This window comes from Lepidochelys kempii, chromosome 2, assembly GCF_965140265.1.
Source record: "Lepidochelys kempii isolate rLepKem1 chromosome 2, rLepKem1.hap2, whole genome shotgun sequence".
Lineage (NCBI taxonomy): Eukaryota > Metazoa > Chordata > Testudines > Cheloniidae > Lepidochelys > Lepidochelys kempii.
In genome coordinates, this window is record NC_133257.1 from 160,499,225 (window position 1) to 160,523,591 (window position 24,367).

General features: G+C 41.9%; 1 protein-coding gene across 1 annotated transcript in view; it reads left to right on the forward strand.

The window, feature by feature from the left end:
- Positions 1-24,367, forward strand: part of MOCOS (molybdenum cofactor sulfurase) — a 403,212-nt gene that overhangs the window by 373,157 nt on the left and 5,688 nt on the right. The window contains exons 11-14 of the mRNA XM_073332641.1: positions 3,826-3,950; positions 4,593-4,692; positions 9,915-10,041; positions 21,224-21,328. Coding sequence (XP_073188742.1) covers positions 3,826-3,950; positions 4,593-4,692; positions 9,915-10,041; positions 21,224-21,328 — 457 coding nt within the window. The remainder of the gene's footprint in view (positions 1-3,825; positions 3,951-4,592; positions 4,693-9,914; positions 10,042-21,223; positions 21,329-24,367) is intronic.

Here is a 24,367-nt window from a genome sequence, read left to right on the forward strand (position 1 = left end):
ATTTTTATGTTCTAACTGGGGAGGTCTGGGGTAAAGTCACTGGACTGGCCATAGTTCCAACTCAGAAGAAATGCTTGAAATCAATAGAAACTTTACATGAGGACAGACTGTCCTAGACAAATTCTGCTTTCAATTATACCAGTGTAAATTAACTTCAGTGGAATTAATCTGGATTTATGTTGATATAGCTGGGAAAAACATGTGGCCCAAATCTATTGTACAGTCACCAGAAGGAGTTCCTTGGGTATGTCTACATTTGAGCTGGGAGGTGTGATTCCCAGCTTGCATAGATGAACCTGAGCTAGTTCTGCTTGAACTAGTGCACTAAAAATAACATCATAGCCAGGGTAGCATGGACAGCAGCTCAGACTATCCACCTGAGCTCATACCTGCTCAGACCCCCACAGTATGTACTCTGTCTGCTAGCCTGAGCTGCCGCCCATTCTACCCTGGCTACACTGTTATTTTCAGTGCACTAACTTGAGCAGAGCTTGCACGGGTATGTCTACACAAGCTGGGTCCAAACCAAGAAGGCCAAGGAAAGCATAAATGGTAGCAAAAGACAAAGAACTGGTTAAAAAGCAAAACAAAGTGAATTCAGCTTGTTGTGGGGGAATGTAAGTGGCATCCCACTGGAATCAATATTCAGACTTTGGCTGTCCTTGTTTTTCAGTCTATAAATTACCTATCTGGAGGGACCAGCTGTAAAGTACTGAAGCTAAATTTGTTGATGACACAATAGTGGTATGAGTAGTGAACACAAGACACACAGCTGGTAAAATTTGGAAGAATTAGGGCCCGCTTTATAAATTGGCTGACATGCGCCAAATGAAATGTAATGTTGACAAATGTAAAGTAATACTCAAGCAAAATAAACACACGAACACAATAAATGGAATTGAACTACAGCAGAAGGACTTTGACAGGGACCTTGAAGAGACAATGGGCTTCACTCTGAAAATGTTTAGACAATATGGGAAAGCAATTTGAGAGCACGCAGACTCAGAATACAGAAACTACACAGTGACCTTCGATGAAATACTATAATACAATATAGCTGTAGCTTTTCATCTCAGCCACTGTGTGGTGTAAAATACTTTAGCTATCTAATAAAAGAGGGCCACATTTTGAGACATGTTTATGCAGTAGTAAGGCGAATGTAAGCCCCAACAGACCATATAAAGCACAGAAGATCAGGAAGGGGGCTTTTAGTTGCTCTGCGGGCAGGAGGAGTTTGAGCAAGGAAAAGAATTTGTGTAAACGAACTCTCCACACCCCACCATACTGCAGCAGCCTTGTGTGTTGGCCTTAGCCTCTTTCTCCCTGCCACTGGGGCTGTTGAGGATACAGAAGTTAGTACTGCACTTATGAGAACATTTTCAAAACTGAGTTTGAAAATCTAAGGAATTGCTTGCATTCATTGTGAATCAGGAAAAGAAGTCATGACAAGAATTTACTGTACGAATGTCATAGCTGTTTACTGGTTTAAATAACAATCATGTGTGCTTGTGAAGATAGAAATGAGTCACAGGCCGTGTGCTAAGATGAAAGGCAATTTTGACCTTCACATACCTCTGCCTTAAGACATCAGAAAACATGAAATATTCAAGTAAACATGACAAATGTTTCACCCTCATGAACTGATTTTTCACTGTTTTCACAAATAGTGAGATTTTTTTCACAGCTCTGTGACAGACCCTTAACTATATATAGCAAAGCAGTCATCTGACTTTGATGTGTACAGAAAACAGCAAAAGGACCCCATTATGGGGCGTGGGGGAGTGGGATATAATTAGGCCAGAGCTTGAAAGTTGTAGTAAAATCAGGATTCAAGTAAATTGTGTAAAAGAACAAGGAAGAGAATTGATATTGATGGCTCAATAATTTTTACCTGTTTTGGCTAAAATCTTTTCTTTCAGTATGTTCTTCAGAATTCCAGACATCAGCTGAAAAGAGATAGGAGTCCTACTTCTGATCTCACTTATATTGGCATTATATCAATGTAATTCAATTGAGTGTGCATATCTTTTACAAAGACAAACTGCATCCCAGAATTTAGCATCTTTTGCTGTGGTGACTATTTTTTATTTCACAAAGTAGATCATCTGCATTCAAAATCATCTTTCTTGATAGAAGAAACAGCAAGCCGATCACAGGACCAAAAACACACTGCCATCCTCCTTCCAATAATTCTCCCCGTAGTCATGAGGGCACTAATGGTTAACAGGGTGTCTCCATGGCCTTTTTGACTTGTGAGAGAGAATCCAGAAGCCATTCTATGATTAATTATCAGAACTACAGGTGAAGGAGAAAATCTGTCCACCAACCGTGAAGAATACCATCGTGGAATTAGTACTAAAGGAACCATTTGATAGGAGCAACCTTTCAAGCTACCATCTTGTTTCCATTGCTGTTAGTTTATGTACTAAGAACATGGATTGAATTAGGCAGCGGGCAACACTGTAACTGATGGATCATTTAAAAAATTCTTACTGTCTGGCTCCAGGGGACAGGAGTAAAGGCAGCTGTGATTGTGCCACTGAGTTACAAAACCAAAAACATTCAAACTCCCTTAAAACACCTTTCTTGGCTAAAATACTGGGATTAAGAAGCTTTTTATTTGAACAATTTACAACACAATGGAGGCTCCCCTAATAATTTCTTCCTATTATTATTTTATTTTCTTATTTGTGTTATTATAACACCTACCTAATACAAACAACAATAATGATAATTAATCAACCTATCCCTTAAACGTTTTACCCAGTTTTGACCCCCTTTTAAATGCATATGTATAGCGCACTGAAGAAGATGTGCTACATTCATTTAGAACAGAAGCTTCCACATAATGGTCCACAGAAAACTGACTGTTCACTCTTGGTGCTCGCTTTCCTCCATATTTCCATCAATAATATTGCATTAAAAGAGACTGTGATTAAATATTGTCCTAACATTATTTTTCCATATATGCAATTGCTGTTGTTGCTATAGGGAAGCTGTGTGACAGTGAATGGGAAGGGCAGTGCTATGATGTAGTCTGTGCTATGAAAACACTTGAGAACGCTGATCGATATAGATTAATTAGATGTCATTGTTAGACAAATACATTTAGTCCAGATCCATCAGAAGAATGAGGTTTCTGTAACTCTTGTGTAACAGCTGGTGGGATGGCAAAGAGATGCATAATTCTAGATAGACTTGGTTGCTTTCAAAAGTTCAGGTGTTTGGAAAATTCTAATCCGGGCCCCAATCCTCTATACATGTATGTGAGTAACATTATACACATTATGGGACTACTCATGTTAGAGATCTATCTAGGTTTCATAGACATGGTCAGACTACATACTTGCATAAAATTACTCATGCACATAAATGTTGACAGGATTGGGGCCATAGAGAGGACAGCATTACTAGCCATATGTTTATAAGTATTTGCAAGTACTGTGATTGAAAAAAAGGGTCATTTTTAGTTTGTCATACATGGATTACTGTGTCTCAGAGCCAGTGCCATGATTTTTTATAATTATACAGACTTTCTATCCCACCGTAAGTTATATAAAACTGAATTATGTCTCATCAATAATGAAGTCAAGATTGACAGAATTCCAGCAAATTTGGGAAATATATTTGTGCATAATAGTACTTCACATCTCAGCTGTTTCGTTCATTAGTGTTATAATGGATGCTGCATTGTGGATTGAAACAGGCAGAGCAAATATCTGATTAAATATCTCCACCAGCTGTCCTTAGTTTTGCAAATGAAGTTTTTAGCAGTCAGATTATTGCTTAAATTAATACTAATCACTTCTCTCCCCCTCTTGATAGAGTACAAACATATGACTGTGGAGAAAGAATAGCAGAATGGTTCTCTGAATTACTTGGTCGCCAGTGTCACCTGATCAGGCAGAGTTCAGACTTCAAAAGAAATGCAAATCAGAAACATGAAAAAGGTATATCAATTTGGCATGGTTATTAGAAAATATATACTCCAGCTCAGCATATTAAAATATTAGCATGACTCACATACTTTATGCTGAGTGAAAAATCCCCTCAATGAAGAGATGTGGGAGAAGTCTTGAGATATTAAATCCAATAGGCAGCAAAGGGTACATATATGCTCATACTCTGCTACGCTATTCCTCTGTCTTGTTGCATATAGGGAAACTTTATAGATCTATGTTTTTGTTATCCCATCACTTTTCCGTCTGAAAATGTTATAACAATTAGAAACATGAAAAATCTATTAATATTGAAAATATCCTTATGCTGAAATTCCTTCCTGAACAGAATAAATTGAGAAGAATGTTTAGAAAATCCATATATATTGATTACAATTATAAAATTATTCCATAAAAATGGGGGGGGGTATCTTCTCAGCTTTATCTCGATTCTAAAATAGATTGCATCCCTGAGTCTGAGAGGATCCATGCTTCTAAACTTAATAGGATAGAATCTTTCCTTAGCAACTGAAGTCTAATGAATAATTTCTTTAATTAAAACGGATAAGGTCATTGGGGTGAGGGGTGGGGGTAGTTACCAGTATGATAGTCATTGTTTCTAACAATCATTTTATAATGCTGTATTGATTTTAGGTCAGGCTACAACAGTCTCGCTTTCTCTTGTGAATGAAGCACAATATCTCCTGATAAATACAGCAAGTATTTTACAACTGAAAGAGCAAATTACTGAAAGGTAAGAGCCCCCTCTGATGAGGTAGCCTTTTTATAGAATCATATAATCACAGAAGTGGAAGGGACCTCGAGAGGTCATCTAGTCCAGTCCCCTACTCTCAAGGCAGGACTAAGTATTATCTAGACCATCCCTGACAGGTGTTTGTCCAACCTGCTCTTTAAAATCCCCAGTGATGGAGATTCCACAACCTCCCTAGGCAATTTATTCCAGTGCTTAACCACGCTGACAGTTAGGAAGTTTTTCCTAATGTCCAACCTAAACCGCCCTTGCTGCAATTTAAGCCCATTGCTTCTTGTCCTATCCTCAGATCTTAAGAAGAACAATTTTCTCCCTCCAACCTTTTATGTACTTGAAAACTGTTATCATGTCCCCTCTCAGTCTGTGGTGTGGGCATCCAGAATCCTGTCATAAGAAATAAATACCAATTTACCGTTGAGAAATTTGAGATTTTTACTTTTCAGACTTTGAATCAGTGCAGGACAAAGCATGGTCCTATCCCTTCCCACCACATCAGCCAATGGAACTGCCTGCCACACTGAGAAAAGCTCCCCTTTGCTGGTGAAGCTTCACACTGCCCCAGTGCTCAGTACTGTGTCTTAATAGCACAGTCTGGCCCTAAGAATGGAAAATGTCAGAAAATCCACCATAAATTTAAATTACTGCAGCATTATTTAATGGAGCCCACTCTAGGATTATTAGGGTTCATACTTATTCATAATGGACAAGAGAGAATCTGTGGGCCAGGAAAATGCAGTAGCCATTTCTCTCATCTATATTTTTATATTGTTATTATTAATGACATACTAACAGCCTGCTAGGCGGCTTGCAGACATGTAAAGGTGTCATTCAAAGCAACTGGAGGGAGAAGGCTGAAACTAATCAGAAATCAGTATGTGATTGACCACTGGAATTTGGCACATATGTTAAAGCCATGCATTTTTTATTGTTTTTTTTTAAATATATGTGTAAAACCAATCAGTAGATCTCACATACATGTCGGTTATAATTTCCAAATTTACCATTTATTTTTCACAGGGTTTCATCAGGTCAAACCCTAAAGCTGTTTCTACTGAATCCTTATTCTGATCAAGCAGTCAGTGACCTCAGTAAGAGTTTGGCCAGAGTAAGGAATGAATAAAAGCTGAATAATGAGGGTCCCTTTATGCAGAAGACCTGACTCAGAGTATTAATTAGTTTAAGTAGGAATTCTGTCTAAAAATCAGTGGGAAAATATAGGCCAAAGACTTAAGGATTTGGTTCAGCACTTTTTTCTTCCTCTGTAAATCTATGAAAATGATGAATTGTTGACAAAATGTCATTACCAGGAGTCTGTGTTTTCCTTCTTTCTTCTTTCTTCTTTCTTCTTTCTTTATTTCTTTGAAAACAATTTCAGCTGTTTGCAGAAGTCAATGGATGAATTGCAATTAAAATTGTGTCCTTTACAAATGTAAATCGCAAACTGCTATATTAACATTTACCACAATCATACTCAGCTACTGATCTGAAAGTTCAGGTTAAATGACTGAACCTAATCTATCTGTCAGTAACCTACAGAAAAATGCAACCCATTTTCTTGTCAAAAAATCTGTCTGCAGAAATCTGTTAGGAACATACCAACATCTAAGTTCACAATATGTTTTAAGGTTCAGGCAACAAGTCACTCCAATTGCTGGGAACAAGATATTAATTAGATTTCTCATCTAGGATGCAAGACTGCACAAGATAAGTCTCTTGAAGGATCACATGTTAAACTGAAAACATAACATTTCTTAATACCCTTTGAAAGTCTTTGTCTCTTTACTGGAAAGCTAAATGTTCAGCGCAAAAGAGTTATTTTGTCATTTGTTGTTAATTGAATGTTGCTATATTCTTATAAAAATGGGGAATAAAAACAAAAAACCAAGCATTCCGTCAATCACAAGACCCTTAGAATCTAAATGCTAAAAGCTAATATTGTTGGTTTCTTATTTACAATATATCACTAGGACTAGCTTTCCTCCCTAAGTCGCACTTCAAATTCAATCTTCCTTCAATTCAAGCCTCTGCCCAGCACTGCCCCACGCTACTTCGTTGTTCTCATTTCCTCCCCTTTCCCACCTCCCTGCCTTTCTTCCTAACAAGCCTCCCGCTTCCTATGCACAGAACTCCCTCTCTCTTTCCTTGTTGACCAGCATAGGCTGGAAGAATTCCCCCCGCCCCCCCATTCCACCATGCAGAGCAACTTTATAAGGGTGCTGAGAAGAGAATTTTAGCCCAAGGGTGCAGCACCACTCTGTAGCTACTCCTAAATCACTGGATGGTAACTTTCGAAATACTGAACTGCAGGATTTATTTTCAAAAACCTATACCTGCGAAGTCTGTATTAAAATTATTTTTCCCCCTGGGAAACAGTAATTAGTTTCTTTACATATAGGGTTGTTTTATTTGATGAAAATTGGTTATACTTTATAGACACTTTAAGTTTTCAATTCAGTTTTAATAGTTTTCTTTGTTTTTATCTTTCCAATGTAAAAATGAATCTTCCACTTTGCAGTCAGCTCTAGGGAGGAGATCTAAAACAGTAACTGCAATTTAATTAAAAATAAGAATGTAACAAAATGCTGCAGAATCATATCCCTGCAGAGGCATCCATCTCTCTGGTGTTATTGTTGCTGACTCCCTCCCTGAAGAGGGACAAAAAATGCCATTGTCTGACCTAACACTCAAGTTTTTTGGTTGAAATATGCACTTGAAGATGCACATAATTATTTTTAGTTTTGTTTATTAAATAAATGTAATAAGAGAGGTAGACCTGAACTAAGATTCTGGATCCAACCTCTGGATTTCTAATTGGCCAAAATGGAAACCTAGATCTGAATATTCCTAAAACCCAGCTTCTGTCTGGCACTAAACTATATTTCTTGTAGTTGCAAATACTTTAGTGTGCACTAATTATTGGGATGGCCCCCATGCACTTGGTAAGACACCCATATTCCCTGGATTGTTCAGCATTTCCTAAGCAGGACATACAACCCACTCCTATGCCATGGTCCCATCTCTAATGAGACAGGGACAACAAATAAGAACCATAGATCTGTTGCATTTTATGGAGCATTAAGCAGAGTTAATGAAGTTACTGTGTAACTCAGTGAATACACTTTTCTTCTTTAGAAATAAATATCTATAACTGTTCTAGTTTATTGGTCCCATGCCAAATTTTCCCCCTCCTCCAAGTGATGAGTACGTCAGCCTGACCCTAATGCCAGCCCTTCCCCATCCCTTCTGCATCCCCAATAACAATTCTCCTGTTTGCCTTCTCCCATCTAATGAAACCTTCCCCTCTAGTGCAGTGACAAGTGCAATCCCTCTCCACTGCTAGAATTCCCCCACACCCTCTCCACTGACAGTTCTACATATAGCCACTCCTTTCTAAATGTATGGGCTTCAAAAGAAGATCAAGAGAGATGGTGATCCTCAAAGAATCATCAGGAGCATATGCTATTAAGTGGAGGAGCACTGTCCCCTAGGGACAGCCACAACTATCAAAGCAAAAGAGATTATTTTCTAATTCCAGAAACTGGAAACACTGGCAGCAACAAGATTTATTGCTTTCTCCGGTCCAGCACCAAGACCCTGTGTTGTGCAGGGCCTTAATGTGCAATAAATAGCACATCCCGTCCATACCGAAAGCTGGCTCTGACAAAGTGTATATACTTCCACACTTTTAAAATGTAAATGTTCCTTCACTCCATGCCCCCATTCATGCCCCATCCCAAACACAGGGAAGAAACCTATGTAAAATGATTGCTTATTTATGACACACTAATTTCTTCCCTTATAAACTATCAGTAGCCCAGTTGTCAATTTTTATTGACTCTCATATGCTGAAGTTATTAAAAAGAGTGTGGGATGTGCTGTAGTATTACTATGGAGAATTTTGCCCCCCAACAACTAATCCCTAGACTCTCTGCAATACAGTAAGACATCTAGGTTTTGGTAATGTTGGGGCCAGGTTGTGTGATTTGGTGTGAAAATCTACATACACATGTTTATTAGTATTCACATTTGTCTCCTAAAGGAAAAGCCATGCTACTTTGAACCAGACAAGCTCATTTTTTAAAAACAAACACACATCAATTTTACCAAGATAATTGCTTGAAGCTAACAATTTTTGTAGAAGTTTTTTACACAGTTTTCCACCATTTTAATTAAAATACAAAACAATTTAAAATATTTTTTAATATTTTCCTAAAATATTTTTCGAAAAGAGAAACCCCTCTGTATCTCCAGGCTTCTGTCTCTATTTTGGGTGACAGTTAAAACTCCTCAGGTCTCAGGTGGTGGTGTCTTTTGAAGTAGTTCATGTACATCTGAGCTTAGACAAAATTAAATGGCCCTCATATGCTTAGGAGTGGTGGAGCACTTGAGAGAGCATTCTCTGAAAACCCTAAGGCTGGCCTGTTCTTTCCACTAGCAAAGTTTCCACTTTAAAAATGAAAGAGAGGAGTGAGATTTCCAGGTTATAGCCAGCTCTGTGAAATTTCTATGCTATATGCTATCTGCCACTCTCTCTCTCTCACATACACACGTTTGCACATGCACTCAAACGCAACACACTCACACATCCATACGCTGGCAAATAAAACACTTCGTAGGGAGGTGTGGAAATCTTCACCTGTGGATTTTTTTTTTTTTTATGTCTGCCATTTGGTGCAATCTGATGCATTCCAAAAAATGTCAGGGATAAGTTCTCTCTCACAACATTCTCTTACTGGTCTTGTTGCTTTCACAGGCCACTGAATGTCCTCTGAGTTTCCCCCTGTATTCGTTCTGTTTCCTCTTTAGTTAGATTTAACCAATTATTTGATCAGTTACCCAAAAGATCCACAAATGCTGTACTACGGCCCTTCAATATAGTAGCTAATGCTGAAATTAAATTACAGTGATCCTTCCCTGGTGTGCATATTTATCCTTGCAGTACCACCTACTTCTATATCTACCCTTTTTGTTCTAGTTTACACCTCTCAAAATGCCTCCTAGCAGACTACAATTTGTATTCAAATACCTGTCCCTTTGTCATAACGTCTGTAATAATATTGCATTTTAAACATGTTCTTAACAATTGTGTAGAAGAAAAATCTTATTGAATAAGACCAGCAACTGGATAGTCTAAGTGAGTCAATAATTAATGCAGGCTAATTAGTATGGTTTATTTTCTTCTGCTCTGTGAATCTTTGGGACAGACTGGAGGAGCCATTACAAACTGAGGAACTAATTCAGCGCTTCCGTGCCAACATTGTGATCAGTGCAACAGTGTCTTTTGAAGAAGAGGAGTGGGTTGAGATTTCCATTGGTGCTTTGCGTTTCCAGGTACAGTCTGACTTCAGTAGTACTTTTATGTTATAAAGCATTCTGACTTGAAAACAGAGCAATTCTTCACAAAACTTAGGCCAAGTCTAAACTACAAACTTACGTCGGTATAACTATGTTGCTCGGTGTGTGAAAAATCCACCCCCTTAAGCAACCTAGTTATACCAGCCTAACTCCCGGTAGAGATGGTGCTACGTTGACAGGAGAAGACCTCCCATCAACATAGCTACCACCTCTTGCAGAGGTGGATTAACTATGCCAATGGGAGAAGCTCTTCTGTCCATGTAGTAGCATCTTCACTAAAGCGCTACAGCAGTGCAGCTGCCCCACTGCATCGCTATACATGTAGACAAGTCCTGACTGTGATGTAAAGGCAGGTTCTGTCAAATGTTGTCATTTTTTAAATTTCACCAAATCACCAATTTCCCTTTCTAAATGAAAAGCATTTTTCACCACCAAGAAAAGTCCTTCTTGGCAGTTTTTGAGGCAGAAACCTTTGCCTTGTATTTTCATTAAAAATTTATAGATTGAGGCACATCCACAGAATATTTTAGCCCAGATTATGAGGAGTGACCTTCGATTTCAAATGCCCTAATTTTGGATGTTCACTTGAGACATAAAGTACCTCAAAATGTGTACCCAAATCAGAAGCCATTTTTGATATTTTGTGCCTTCATATTCTTTTAAAAAAGCAATGAAGACATAGTTTTTCTTCACAGTTTAATTTTTAAAACACCACTTGATTTACAACTACATTCTTTACTGAGGAGTTTTGCTTGTTAGTAAATATAATATGAGTACTTTAAAAGTTAAAATTAAGCTAAGGGATCAGGTGTATAATCATGAATTTTCACTATTTCTTGTGTTTCTGCTTGACACCATAGTATCTAGGCATCGTTTTAATTCCATGAATCAGAATTTTACAAAGTCACTATTTAGCCCACTTGGTTTTTAAGTTACACCCCTTAGAATGGGAAATAATTACAGTAACAGTTACCACAGTGGCTAAATGAAGACATGTTAGTGACAACCACTGCCCAAAATAAAAGTTGTGCTGGACCAACACAACCCTTTCACACAGTCACACACAAAGTTCATCAGAATTGTCAGACACCTTTACAGCTGTGTCAAGCAGCAAGGGAATCAGCCTTATCAGTGTTCTAAGATCAGCTACAGGCTGCTCACTGTGAAGGAAGCAAGCCTGATGGAATAAAACCAAGGCTGAAAAATGCCGTAGCAACAGTAGAGGCAGCAAATGGCAGTTGTTCCCACACAAACACAAACACCAAGCGATAGGCACAGAGAACGTAGGATAAAGAGAACTTAGAAAAGTTTTATACAAGCCACTGCTGAGATATGCTGATTTCTATGGCTTACAGCCTTGTAAGTATTTTGAGACACTGGGGTTGCCATCTTGAGCTGTCTGCATATGTGTGTGAGGGGGGTTTGGGGGTGGGGTTAAATTGTATTAACCTCCTGTGTACTTTTCTGGATAGTGCACTCTATTAGATAACCCACTGCTGGTACACCAGCTCCACAGAGCCCTTTTGGTTGGGACATTTAGTGGGGATTGCGTGCCTTGTTTTTGGTGCATCTCTTCTCCCCATATATAGTTGCATAAATGGAGATTACGGGCACCTTTGACTCTTGGACTACGCAAATTGGGTGCAAGCTGTAGCAGTTATCTATAAAAGGATCTTAGCAGTCCAAATCTTAACAATTTCAGTGTCAGTTCACTCAAATTGTCTCTTCCTATTCTTATCAATGTCTTTTTTGTCTTAAAGAAAATCTTGCCATCTTTTTGTTTTCTTATTTTTAGGGCTAGCAAAAAAAAAATTAAAAAATCAAGAGCCTATTTTTGTTTCATCATTTATTTTAGCATTGAAAGAAAAGACCCTTAAATTCTACCATTGTATCAGTTGCAATGTTAGATAATATTTCATCAGAACTCATTCACCCGTGCCTAACTAGAACAAGAAGCAACCTGGGCCTTCACCCAAAACTTCAACTTAAATTTCTCTCAGGTCTGAAAAATTTTTCACTTCTGAACGTTAGCAGTTTTCCTGGTTTCTTTCTGGAATAGTGAAATTAGAGATGAATACGAACCAAAACTACAGGAAAGAACTCTGCGGAAAGAAGGGATCAACATTCAGATCTAGATTAAAATTGGGCAAATGACCTCTACCTTTGTAATGAGCCAAACAATGACACCAGGTCCCAGCAGCCCAGATTTTTAAGGGTATGTCCACACAGCAATGTAAGCTGTGGAGTTTTGGGGACTGGCTCCCACTCGCCACCCTGCCAGTGCACACTGCCCAGGCACTACTTCATACAGTGTCCCGAGGGCAGGGGCGAGAATAGAGCAGGGGCCAGGTGGCTGTCCTGCAGGGAGTGGGAGCTGCTGGGGAATTTGGGGTCATCCTCCCCCAGCTGTGCTGAGCTGGGAGCCCTGCTGTTCTCCATCCCTGCAGGGCAGCCGCTTAGTTCCCGCTGCACTCTCTGGCCCTTGCTCCTGGGCCGCCTCCTCCCTCCCTGGGGCTGCGTGTGCAGGGGCATCCTGGCAGTATGCACCAAAATCTGGCTGTGCTCTTGTGACCAGGGAGCAGCTCTCTTTGCAAAAAACTTCTTCTGATCAGTCTCCACTGAAAACCTGGCAGTCTCTCTGATAGCATGCTGGCAGACAGTGGGTTAACACTGATCTGAGCTGCTGTGCATAGGGAGGTTTTGCTTCCTTTTGCAATAGAGTGCAGTAGACTGCACTACAGATTGTCAGCATAGAGAGGACTAAGGAAGTTGCCACAGGGAACTCTGGGATACATCCAGAGGACTTCCAGGACCCCAGTCAAACTGCAGCCATGTGCACACAGGAAAGCAATAGGGCTCAGAGCCTACGTCCCACCTGAATATGAGTTCGGACTGTCCAGCCCTCCAGGGTCCTGGGACCCTAGATTCAAGCCCTAGGTTAACACAATTGGTGTGTGGACACAAGTGGGGTTAGTCTTGAGCCCAGGCTCAAGCCTGGGCTTATATTGCTGTGTAGACACCCTAAGGGGTCAGAGGTTGGTTGGAGGCTGGGCCAGGAGAAGGTTTTGTTCCTAGAGGCCATCTCTTACCCAAATATGGTAGAAAGGCTGCTCCCCTGGTATTTCCAATCTGGATGAAATCAATGAGTACTAGTCAGTTATGCCTCAGATAAACAATGAACCTTTTGGGATTCACCAATCTTCATCAATATGATTATTTTGTTAATATTTGTATATAACACCATAGATACACATCACTAATGTAAACCTTGTGAACCATGCCTACTGCAATCCTATGCCTAATACAACATTAACTGCCAAGAAAATACTGCACTATCAGGTTAAGCCAATGGATCAAGTAATTCTTGTGACAGAAATCTGGGTTGCATTTATGATATTTCGTCAATGAAGAAGCCAAGTGTGAAACCTTAGGTAGTGATCCACATATGCGTTGAATATTGATTTGTTTGACTGGTCCATATCTATACGATATGTATTTGTAGGAAATGTATCACCTGGAACATAGAAGTGGCTTGTTCACTGTTCTGCTTAATGATGCTGATAAATGTGTGGATAGCAGAAGTGCTGATGCTGTCATGAAAATAATTGCCCTTTTCCTGAGCTCAGTCCACTGTAAAAGGAAGTGAGGCAATTGTTTAGCAGCTTGTCTACAGTATGTACCAGATGGAAATATATGACTTGCCTCTGCTTGTCTGAGCCCCTGTTGTTCTTTGCTCAATTAGCTATAATAGATATGAGACACATCAAGTTAAGAAATTTCTTTGTGGGTTAAAACACTTTACAGAGGACAGCCTTGACCTGCGGCCAAATCATTTTAGAATTATTATTATTTATTATTTATACTGCCATAGTGCTCAGTAGTCTAACTCAGGACCCCATTGTGCTAGGTATTGTAAAAACAGAGAACAGAGTTGCATTCCAATTTAAAGTAGAGATTGTCTGAAGCAGCAAAATTTTTAACTGATCTTGATATCAAACACTCCCAAACTTAAGGATATTTGGAGCTGGGGTTTTGATTCTGGATGATCGCTAATTTAGAAATATTATAGCTGAATGATTTTAGAAATTTTAGCCTTTGTCTGCAACTTAAATGGTCTTTTCCAACCTCTGGTAAATCCTTACTTGGAGTTGATGCAAATACTGATGAAATAACAGGAGGAATTATGTTCATGGTGCTTGATGCCAGTGAAATGGTAGCAGAAGGTGCTACTGCACTGAGACAAAGCAAAGCAGAGGAAAAAAGTCTCCTTCTTCTTTGAGATGTGTGTCCCTGTGGATGCTCCACTCTAGGTGTCGGTGCGTCCCTGCGCTGAAGATCAGAGACTTTTCGCAGCAGTACTCAGTCGGGGGAAGGGCGTGGCACAGGAGTTGTCTCGTGCAGCTGTTGGCACCTCCTGTAGCGCACACTCCCCCACCGTCCCTCAGTTCCTTCTCAACCATCCTCGGCTGCAGACGGCGCTCCGCCGCAGTGCTCTCCTTGATGCTTTCTGGGAAAAATAAAAAAGTTATAAGTTACATAGGAACTTCTTTTTTGTTCCTCTTAGTGTACACATAGTTATATAGCTTCATTAGTTCCTCTGAGAGGTTTTACTTCCCCCCCCAAAAAAAAAGAAAAAAAGAGAAGAAAGAAGATGACTTTTTCTCTCCTTTACTCCCCATTTGGGAACAGTTTCTACAGTTTACCATTACAATTAACCCTTATCTCTCAAGAGGCGGGAGAGGCTTAACTGCAGTCATGCTGAGCTCAACAGGATTTAAAAAGGGTGACTCCTGTCGTGAACCAGTACCGGTCTCTGACGGCCACACATCCTGCATTCGCTGTTTGGGAGAAACTCTTATCTCCCAGAAATGCATACATTGCACCAACTTGATAACAAGGGCAAGACGTGACAGGGATCTCCGCTTGAAAATGATTCTGCTGGAGAAATCCCTCCAACCTCCGCAAGAGATGTCCTCTGGGGAGTCTCATAAACTAAGACCCCTGAGCTCTGACAAGGCTCTGACTTCCAAAACTGTCAGGAAGCGAGCCTCGACTTCTCCAGCAAGGGTCTCTCAGAAAAAGAGGGCTTCCCCCGCAAGGTCTTTACCCTCAGTGCTCCACTCACCCAGAGTGAGCACTGATGAAGCACCGGGCTCCTCCAGCACCATCCCTCAGAGGACCCCGCTGAGCCCCAACGTGCGGCCCCAGAGTTGAGATGTCAAGTCTCCTCCACGGCACCGACTACCCCAGTGCAGAGTGCAGCACAGACAGCCGCACCACAATCAATGCTTCCACCACTGGCACCGACCCAAGACTTGCTGCCGCCTAACAAGCTGAATCCAGCACTGGTCGGCTCTACAACGGTCAACCAAACCCCAAGGCAGGACCAGTGCAACTCCTGCGTCCTGCTGACATATCAGTCTCTTTGGCACTGCAGTCACCACTGCTCAGCACCGAACACTCCCCGAGCTACATAGTGCGGTACTAACCTTCATCTCCTGCACCACTCTCCATGCATAGTGGCGAGGAAGGAGACGTGCAGGACAACCGCTTCTCCTCTCAACGTTCATCCCCATCACAGAGGAGACCTACATGGAACACTATGAAGCCTAAGCCTCATCCCTCCAAGCACTCACAGCCCCGGTATGCACAGCACTGGCCTTACCCATTACCACCTTACCCCATGCAATGGCCACAATGGGGTTCTTAGCCCACATACCAGAACCCCTATTCTGGTCCTCCTTCCCCAGCAGCAAGAGGTTCCAGAGTATATCCATCATTACCACACACAGAAACCTCTGACCCCCCTGAGAAAGAGATAGAAGAGGAAGAGATACTATCACCGGGACACCTGGATGATTCACCACCTGCCCCACACTCATCTTCCGCACCAGACAAAGCAGTGACGCCATCTACCCCTACGACACCAGATGACCTGAAACAGTTCCAAGACCTCTTCAAAAGAGTAGCAAACAGCCAAGAAATTGCTTTACATGAGATGCAGGAGAAACAACGTCAGTTGTTAAAAATCCTACAACCCCCATCATCGACCAAGATTGTCCTCCCCATGGATGGGGCTATAATGGAGCCTGCGGAGGTAATATGGCAACCACCGGCATCAGCACCACCCACCAACAAAAGGGCTGACAGAAAATACTTTGTTCCGGCCAAAGGCACGGAATTTTTGTTTTCACACCCTCAAACCTGTTCTGTGGTAGTAGAGGCTGCCAACCAGTGCAGTAAACAGCCTCATTTCCACTCCTCACTGCAAGATAAAGAACACAAGAGACTGGACCTCTTTGGGCGGAAAGTTTACTCGTCAGCCACCCTTCTGCTTAGAGTTTCCAGCTATTCTGCTCTACTAGCAAATTACGACTACTATAACTATAGTAAACTACAAGAGCTCGTGGAAGACCTCCCCGAGCATAAATGTTCTCAACTCAACGCCATTATCAATGAGGTCAGTTAATAGCCCTCACAGCGCTGAAAGCCTCAATGGATGTAGTGGACACAGCTGCCCGAACAACCGCAACAGCTGTGGTTATGAGAAGAACATCATGGTTGCAGGCTTTGGGAATTCCAAAAGAACTACAGCTAAAAGTGGAGGACCTCCCCTTCGATAGGGATCAACTATTCTCGACTCAAACAGACGACGTCCTCCATACCATGAAGGCCTCCCGAGCGACGCTGCATACACTAGGCATGCACCCACCGCCTGACAAACGCCCTCACTTTACACCATACCAGAGGTCACGAGACACCTCGTTTAACCATCAACAACCACAATACTTCACTCAGAACAGACCCAAACAACGGGTTTAGAGACGACGAGCGCCACAGAATCAGGCCTCGTCCACCCACATCTAAACCACAATTTTGAAGTCTTGGTCAAGGGTATGTACGACCTCTCCACACCTCTAGCACCAATAGATACCCCATCCCACAATTTTGGACACCGCCTACACACATTTTACCATGCCTGGGCTGCGATAACCACAGATCAATGGGTTTTGGAGATCATACAATCTGGCTACACCATTTCTTTCACAGCTATCCCCCCTACCCTCCCCCTTTCCCCATCCCTCTTCAGGGACCCCTCTCATGAGCCCTTCTGCAACAGGAAGTAGACCACCTCCTACTGCTGGGTGCTGTACAACCAGTACCACATCAATACCGAGGGAGGGGTTTTTATTCCAAATATTTCCTGACAGAGAAGAGAGGAGGGGGATGGAGACTAATCTTAGATCTCCAAAAACTCAACATGTTTGTACGCAACCACAGGTTCAAAATAGTCACTCTGGCCACAATAATCCCAATGCTAGATGGAGGGATTGGTTTGTAGTCCTCGACCTTCAAGATCAATACTTCCATATTACAATACATCCTGCCCACAGACAGTTCCTGAGGTTCACAGTAGGACCCAACCACTACCAATACAGGGTCCTTCCCTTCAGACTGTCCACTGCTTCCTGCGTGTTCTCAAAAACACTTGCGGTAGAAGTAGCACATTAAAGATGCAAAGGAGTCATAATCTTCCCCTATTTGGATGATTGCCTTCTCAAGGGTGCCAGCCGACAAATGGCAGGCATGCTGAAAACCACAATAGACCTGTTTCACCAGCTAGGTCTACAGATAAACGAAAAGAAATCTACCCTGGAACCAACCAGCAAGGAGTTTATCGGAGCCGACCTAGACTCCATACAAGCTAAGGCAATATTGCCAAACCACAGATTCACTACATTGACCAATCTTATTTCCACGGTGACCATCAGTCCACAAACTTCAGTGAGAACATGCCTTCAGATTCTGGGACATATGGCAGCTACGACTTTTGTAGTAAAGTATGCCAGACTCCATAAGCGCTGTCTGCAGCACTGATTGAGCACGGTCTATGCACCCAGCAAACACTCTCTCTCAACAGACGTGTGAAACTACCACCAAGGATTATCCTCTTCCTACAATGGTGGACAAAGCCAGGGAATGTATGCTCTGGGATTCCCTTTTAACAAGACCCCCCCCCCCCAATCAGTGACTATTACAACAGATGCCTCCCTGATAGGTTGGGGCACCCATTTCGGTCACCACAATATACAAGGCAAGTGGTCTGCGACAGAAACACAACTACATATCAATCTCCTGGAACTCCACGTGGTACACAATGCATGCCAACACTTCCTCCCACTCACACGAGAAACCTCAATCTCTATTCTCGCCAACAATGTGGCGTGCATGTTTTACATCAGTCACCAAGGAGGAGCCAGGTCTCACTCGCTATGCGTAGAATCCATGAATTTATGGAACTTCTGCATCCGCAACAATATAAACATCACAGCATCATACCTACCAAGGTGCCAAAATACTACAGCCGACAACCTCAGCAGGCACTTCTTACAAGAACACGAGTGGGAACTCCATGACAGTGTTCTCGACAAAATATTCCAAAAATAGGGTCACCCAGTAATCGACCCTTTTGCCTCAGCAACAAATCACAAATGTCCAATATTTTGCACCAAGGCAGGCCTAGCACTGGGGATGTCCTCCTCATCCCATGGAACGCGTCACTCATGTACACCTTCCCGCTGATCCCACTGATCTCACAGGTCATCCGCAAGATATGACTCAACAGAGCATACATCATTCTCATTGTCCCCATATGACCCAGACAGACTTGGTTTCCATGTCTAGGAATCTGTGCCCCACAGCCACTGCCTTTCTGGACAGACCTCCTGTCCCAGAACAAAGGCCTGACACTCCATCCAGACCCTGCAAAACTCCATCTCAAAGCGTGACTCCTCTCTGGTTCAAACATGGGGAATTGAACTGTTTGGAGAAAGTAAAACTGGTATTACTAAATAGCCATCACCTCACCACTAGAAATACTTACCAACACAAGTGGATAAGACTCTCCCTTTCAGTGTCAGCAAAAACAGCTGGATGTGACCAAGGAGCCTCTATCTATGATCCTAGACTACCTGCTAGAACTGAAGGAAACGGGGTTAGCCATAAGCTCTATTAAAGTAGACCTCTCTGCCATTACGGCCCTCCATGAACAGACAGAAGGGCCTTCAATATTTGCTCACCTGATTACACAGCACTTTCTAGCAGATATACAGAACATGTACCCAGAAGTACGCCAACCTGCACCACCATAGGATCTCAATCTTGTGCTAAAATGTCTCACAAGACCTCCCTTTGAACCTCTAGCAACCTGTTCGCTCCTTCATATGTCAATGAAGGCTGCATTCCTAGTGGCAATCAAGTCTGCCAGACGTGCCAGTGAAATAGGAGCACTGATGGCTGAACCACCCTACACTGTATTTACCAAAGATAAAATTATGTTACATCCTCACCCAAAATTCTTGCACAAAGTGACTACAAATTTTCATATTAACCAAACCATACACTTACCTGCCTTCTATCCCAAGCCACATAACGACTCTCAAGAAGCAACGTTGCACATGCTAGATGTCAGATGGGCCATAGCCTTCTACCTGGACAGAACTAAACCATTGTGCAAGTCACCAAGACTATTCGTCTCTACAGCAGAGCACTCCAAGGGCTCTACAATATTGACTCAGAGACTCTCCAAATGGGTCTCTACCTATATTCAAACTTGCTACCTCCTGCATCATAAAGAACCCCCCCGTGGGCATCAGATCCCACTCAACCTGAGCCATGGCGACATTGATTGTATTCTTGAACAATGTCACCTTAATAGATATTTGTAGAGTTGCAACCTGGTCATTGGAACACACTTTTGCAAGGCCTTGTCTCAGATTCTATCGTTGGCCTTACAGTGCTTTCATCACAAACTTATACATAAGTTATACTCTGAACCCCTAACATCCCTGGTGGGTACTGCTCTATAAGCACCTAGAGTGGAGCACCCACAGGGACACCACTCGAAGAAGAAGAAGTTACTCACCTTGTGCAGTAACAGTGGTTCTTCTAGATGTGTGGGTGCTCCACTACCCATTCTCCTCCCTTCTACTTTGGAGCTCACACAGCCGAGCTCTGTGGTAGAGAAGGAACAGAGGGACGGTCCGGGGAGCGCGTGCTACAGGAGGTGCCAATGGCTGCACGAGACGACTCCTCTGCACACCCTTCCCCCAACCAAGTACTACTGCGAGAAATCTCCAGCGCAGGGACGCACCGACACCTAGAGTGGAGCACCCACAGGGACACACATCTCAAAGAAACATCATTACTGCACAAGGTGAGTAACAACTTCTTCTTTATCTCTTATTCTTTCTCTTTTTAATAAAATATTGACTATGCTAGAATTAGCAATGTATTATCTGAAGAATCAGAGCCAAACGTATGGTTTGGATGATTACACTGGAAAGTTTTACTATTCACTATAGATACATCCTAGAGAATCCAAATGACACCCAAAACAGCATATAGAAATATTTACAACATGACCTTTGATTATTTGCCCCATTATCTGTTTAAGTTTTATGCTTAATCTTACAAAACTAGGTAAAATTGCATGAGATATGGAAGTTGAAATATTGTAAGAACTGTACTGTTCTGCAAAAATTTCTGATGCAGTAATTGAGTGGAATTGGCATGTGTCATCTTTATTCTAATCCCCAAAAAAAGACAAAAAGAAATTCACAGCAGTGTAGTTATAGTTCATTTTAAGAAAATGCAGATCTTGCTTTCCTAACATTCACAAAATACCACGGAAAAGAATGCAAAATGAGGACAAATCTGTTCATTTCAGTCACAGTGAACAAATACGTACCACGTCCTATTATCTTACTTTTGAGAGAACTCTTCTGGTCAAATCCTAAAGGCCTTACCCAGTTTTTAGTCATTCCTCTACCAGTCAAACTTTCCATTTAAGTCAATAAGCCAAACAAAGTCAGTGCGAACTACAGGTGCTCAGAATTTCTCAGACTTAGCCAAGTGGGAGTTTGCCTGAGTAAAGAGTGAGCAAAAATTGAGTAAGGACTTCAGAATTTGACCCTTTGACTACATAGCTGAGTCAGGTGAACATGATTTAGACCTTTTACATAGTAAAAAAGTATTCAAAAAGGTCTCTGAAATGTTTCAGTTATTAAAATACCATGAAGGTCAGAGACAAGTCCTAATATGTAACTGTTTGACTAATATGTAACTGTCTGAGAACCTATTTCTGTTGAAATTTCAGGTTGTAGGTCCGTGCAACAGATGCCAAATAATCTGCATAGATCCACAAACTGGACAACGAAACAAAGAATTTCTGCAGACTCTGTCCTCAACCAGAGGTAGAAAGGTCAGTGTTACCTGTAAAATATCCATGCAGAAAGGTTTAGAGTCTTGATGATGTGTATAATGCAACATCGTTTGCTGGAATATTCAATCTTAAGGTGTAACAATGATCTTCATTTGTCTTGTCTGCAGAAAGATGTTGCATTGAAATCCTAACATGACATAGTTTATTTATATAAAAACGTTCATTTCATTCTTGGTTCAGAAATTGGTCATCAATGTACAGGAGATGGAATATGTATTTTTACCAATATTTGCTATGATTATTTTTATACCTTCAGCTTTTTGACATATTTATTTTGATCATTGGGAACCAAATGGATTCCTATGGGCCTTTTTTGTTGTTCAGGAATAGAGATCTGCAGAAAATCATTGTTAGCCTACACCATGTTTTGTGATTATACTGTTAGCTTGTAACCTAGCCCCTACTTACGGAAATCTTGCCTTTATTGTGGAAGTCACACACCTGGAAGGGTGGATCCGAGATGTGAGTGTGGTTGAAGAGAGAGCTGATCGAATAGTAAAGAATTGATTTGTGAATATCTGTGAATAAAAAGGCCTGGTATGGTTCATTGTGGTTCCTGAGGTCATGTTAGTCTGGAACTGTGAGTATTCAGACAGCCACTAGGTATTCATGAATCCTAAAAGAATCACAAATTTCACCATGAATGTTTGTGTAGATGAAAATTCATCCCATAAATTCAAGATTATGTCCTGTTTGTTTATTCAATTTGTTATCCAACCAGGGAGCAAAAGCCATACCATGTGACATAGCTGATCAGTCATACAATATGACTAAAAATAGCACATAGTCAAAGCTAACAGTTTGTGGAGAAATTATTCATTCAGACTGCAGCAAACACTTATACAGTATGCTTCCAATTAGCCAGATAGCACAGGGCACATGGATTTTATCTGGATAATCGGGAATTCGGATATTCAAGAGGGCAGGAGCCATTCAGCAGTGGGGTGGCCTCCCACACAGCTGTGGGTTCATTCCTCTCCTCTCAGTTCTGGCCAGGGGTCTCTGCTCTGCCCCGAAATCTCTGCTCTGCTCTGCCCTGCCCTGCTCCCTGCATTGCCACAGGGCTGATAATACCTGATCTCTGCAGGCACAAGGTATGGGGGGAGGCTGTGGTCCTGGTGGGCCAAAGCAGAGACCACCAGCCAGGACTCTGCTTTGCTTCTCCAGGTCCGCAGCCTTCTCTGCACCTTGCTTGAGCCTGCAGGGATCGGGCCTCACCAGCCCTGCGGCAGTGCAGGTAGCTCTCTGCAGCTCCATGGTCACTCACTCACACCTGTGACAGCAGGGCTGCAGAAAGCTCCCTGCGCTGCTGCAGGTGCCATTCAGCAGCAGGGTGGCCTCCCCTGCAGCTGGGGGCTATTCCTCCTTCCTTGCTGTCCTGGACAGAGTCTCTGCTCTGTTATCCAAACCTCCACATTATCCAAATTGCCTCCTCATCCCCTAGTATATGATACATGCCATGGAGGGCACATATCTCATGCTGGAGCACAAGGAATGGATTTGGATAATGCACAGGTTCAGATAATAGCGTTTCAGATAAACGAATTTATTCACTGGAAAAAAACAGGATCACTTTGAACAACTCACTAACCAAACAAGGTTTGTCATGAATATTTTTCGCAATGAACAGTTCAGTCAGTTCTAAAAGCCACCCTGCCTGGCTCAGAGTAAGATGATTAAAAAAGGATAGGTTGGGGGGATGCATTTCGAGGCACAATTTACAGCTGATTTGAAAAGGAGCAGAATGTATTCCCAGCTAGTACATACAGATGACAGCATCATGTGCACTAAGTAGCTGGGCTCCTGGCCACACCACGAAGCCTCAGGACAAGAGCTCCTTAGGGTAACGGTGAGCAGCTGTTGCAGTAACTGGGCCACTGCACTGTGCCCTCTTGAGAACCAGATAGGAATCCTGCCCTGCTGCATAACAGCTTTGGTGCAGGGAGGTGTTGGATAAGACTCTCTCCACCTCACAAGTGCCACCCACACTCAACGTGGCCCCTAGGATTTACTCAGTCTCCATTGAGGGAATCCTTTCCAAACTCAAGGGAATTCTCAAGAGAGAAAAAAACTCCCTGGGCCGTGAGCTCACAGAAGAGACCGAAATGAAGCGTATCCTGCATACTCCCCACCGCAGTGATAAGCTTCTGTTTGCATTTCTGATTTAATCAGAATCAAAGGCTCTCTTGATACAAGTACCCCTAGAACCAAATAATGCATTGACACATAATTCAAGCAAACAGAGCAATCTGCTCTCCTTAAAACCTAGCATCTGATAAGTGAAATGTAGCAAGCAGAGAGAGCTGGAAAACATATTGCTGCTATTCACAAAGGGGAAAGAGTTCTGCTCCCCTGTTCTTGAACCTTTCACCATTCATAGTGGAGAGGGTGGTTCAAATGCCTACACAACTGAAGATGTGCAGCTCCTTTGGTACTTCAGGTGCCACACATCTTCACCCTGTTCTTTTCCTCAGAGGTGTTTACTTACTTTTTTATTTTTGAGGGTCACAGGAAGCTAGCAGTACACAATGATACAAATGCAGTGGAAGAACCCCAGCAAAGTGTTAGTAGTAAATAATTGTCCATAGGATAGTTATTACAAGTGCAACAAGCAAACACAGTGAACAGGATTTAAGTTAATAGTTGTTACATGGTGAATCAATACATAATAAATAAATAAATGCACTGTTTTTGCAGCTCGGGTAGCCAAGTTATTAAAGGCAATGTTGTGTAGATATTTTAGCATTGTGGAAATAAGCTACATTATGACTTAACTGGCATCACAGAGACTTGTGGGGATAAGTCTCATAATTGAAATACAAGGGGCACAGCTTGTTCAGGAAGAAAAAAGGGAAGAGGTGTTGCATTATACATCCAGAATATATACACTTGTACTGAGGTCCAGAAGGAAATAATGGAAAGTGTCTGGGTATAAGATAAAAAGGGAGGGTCGAAATAGGAGTGATGTCATGGTTACAGGAATACTGTAGATCACCAAACCAGGAAGAGGAAGTGGTT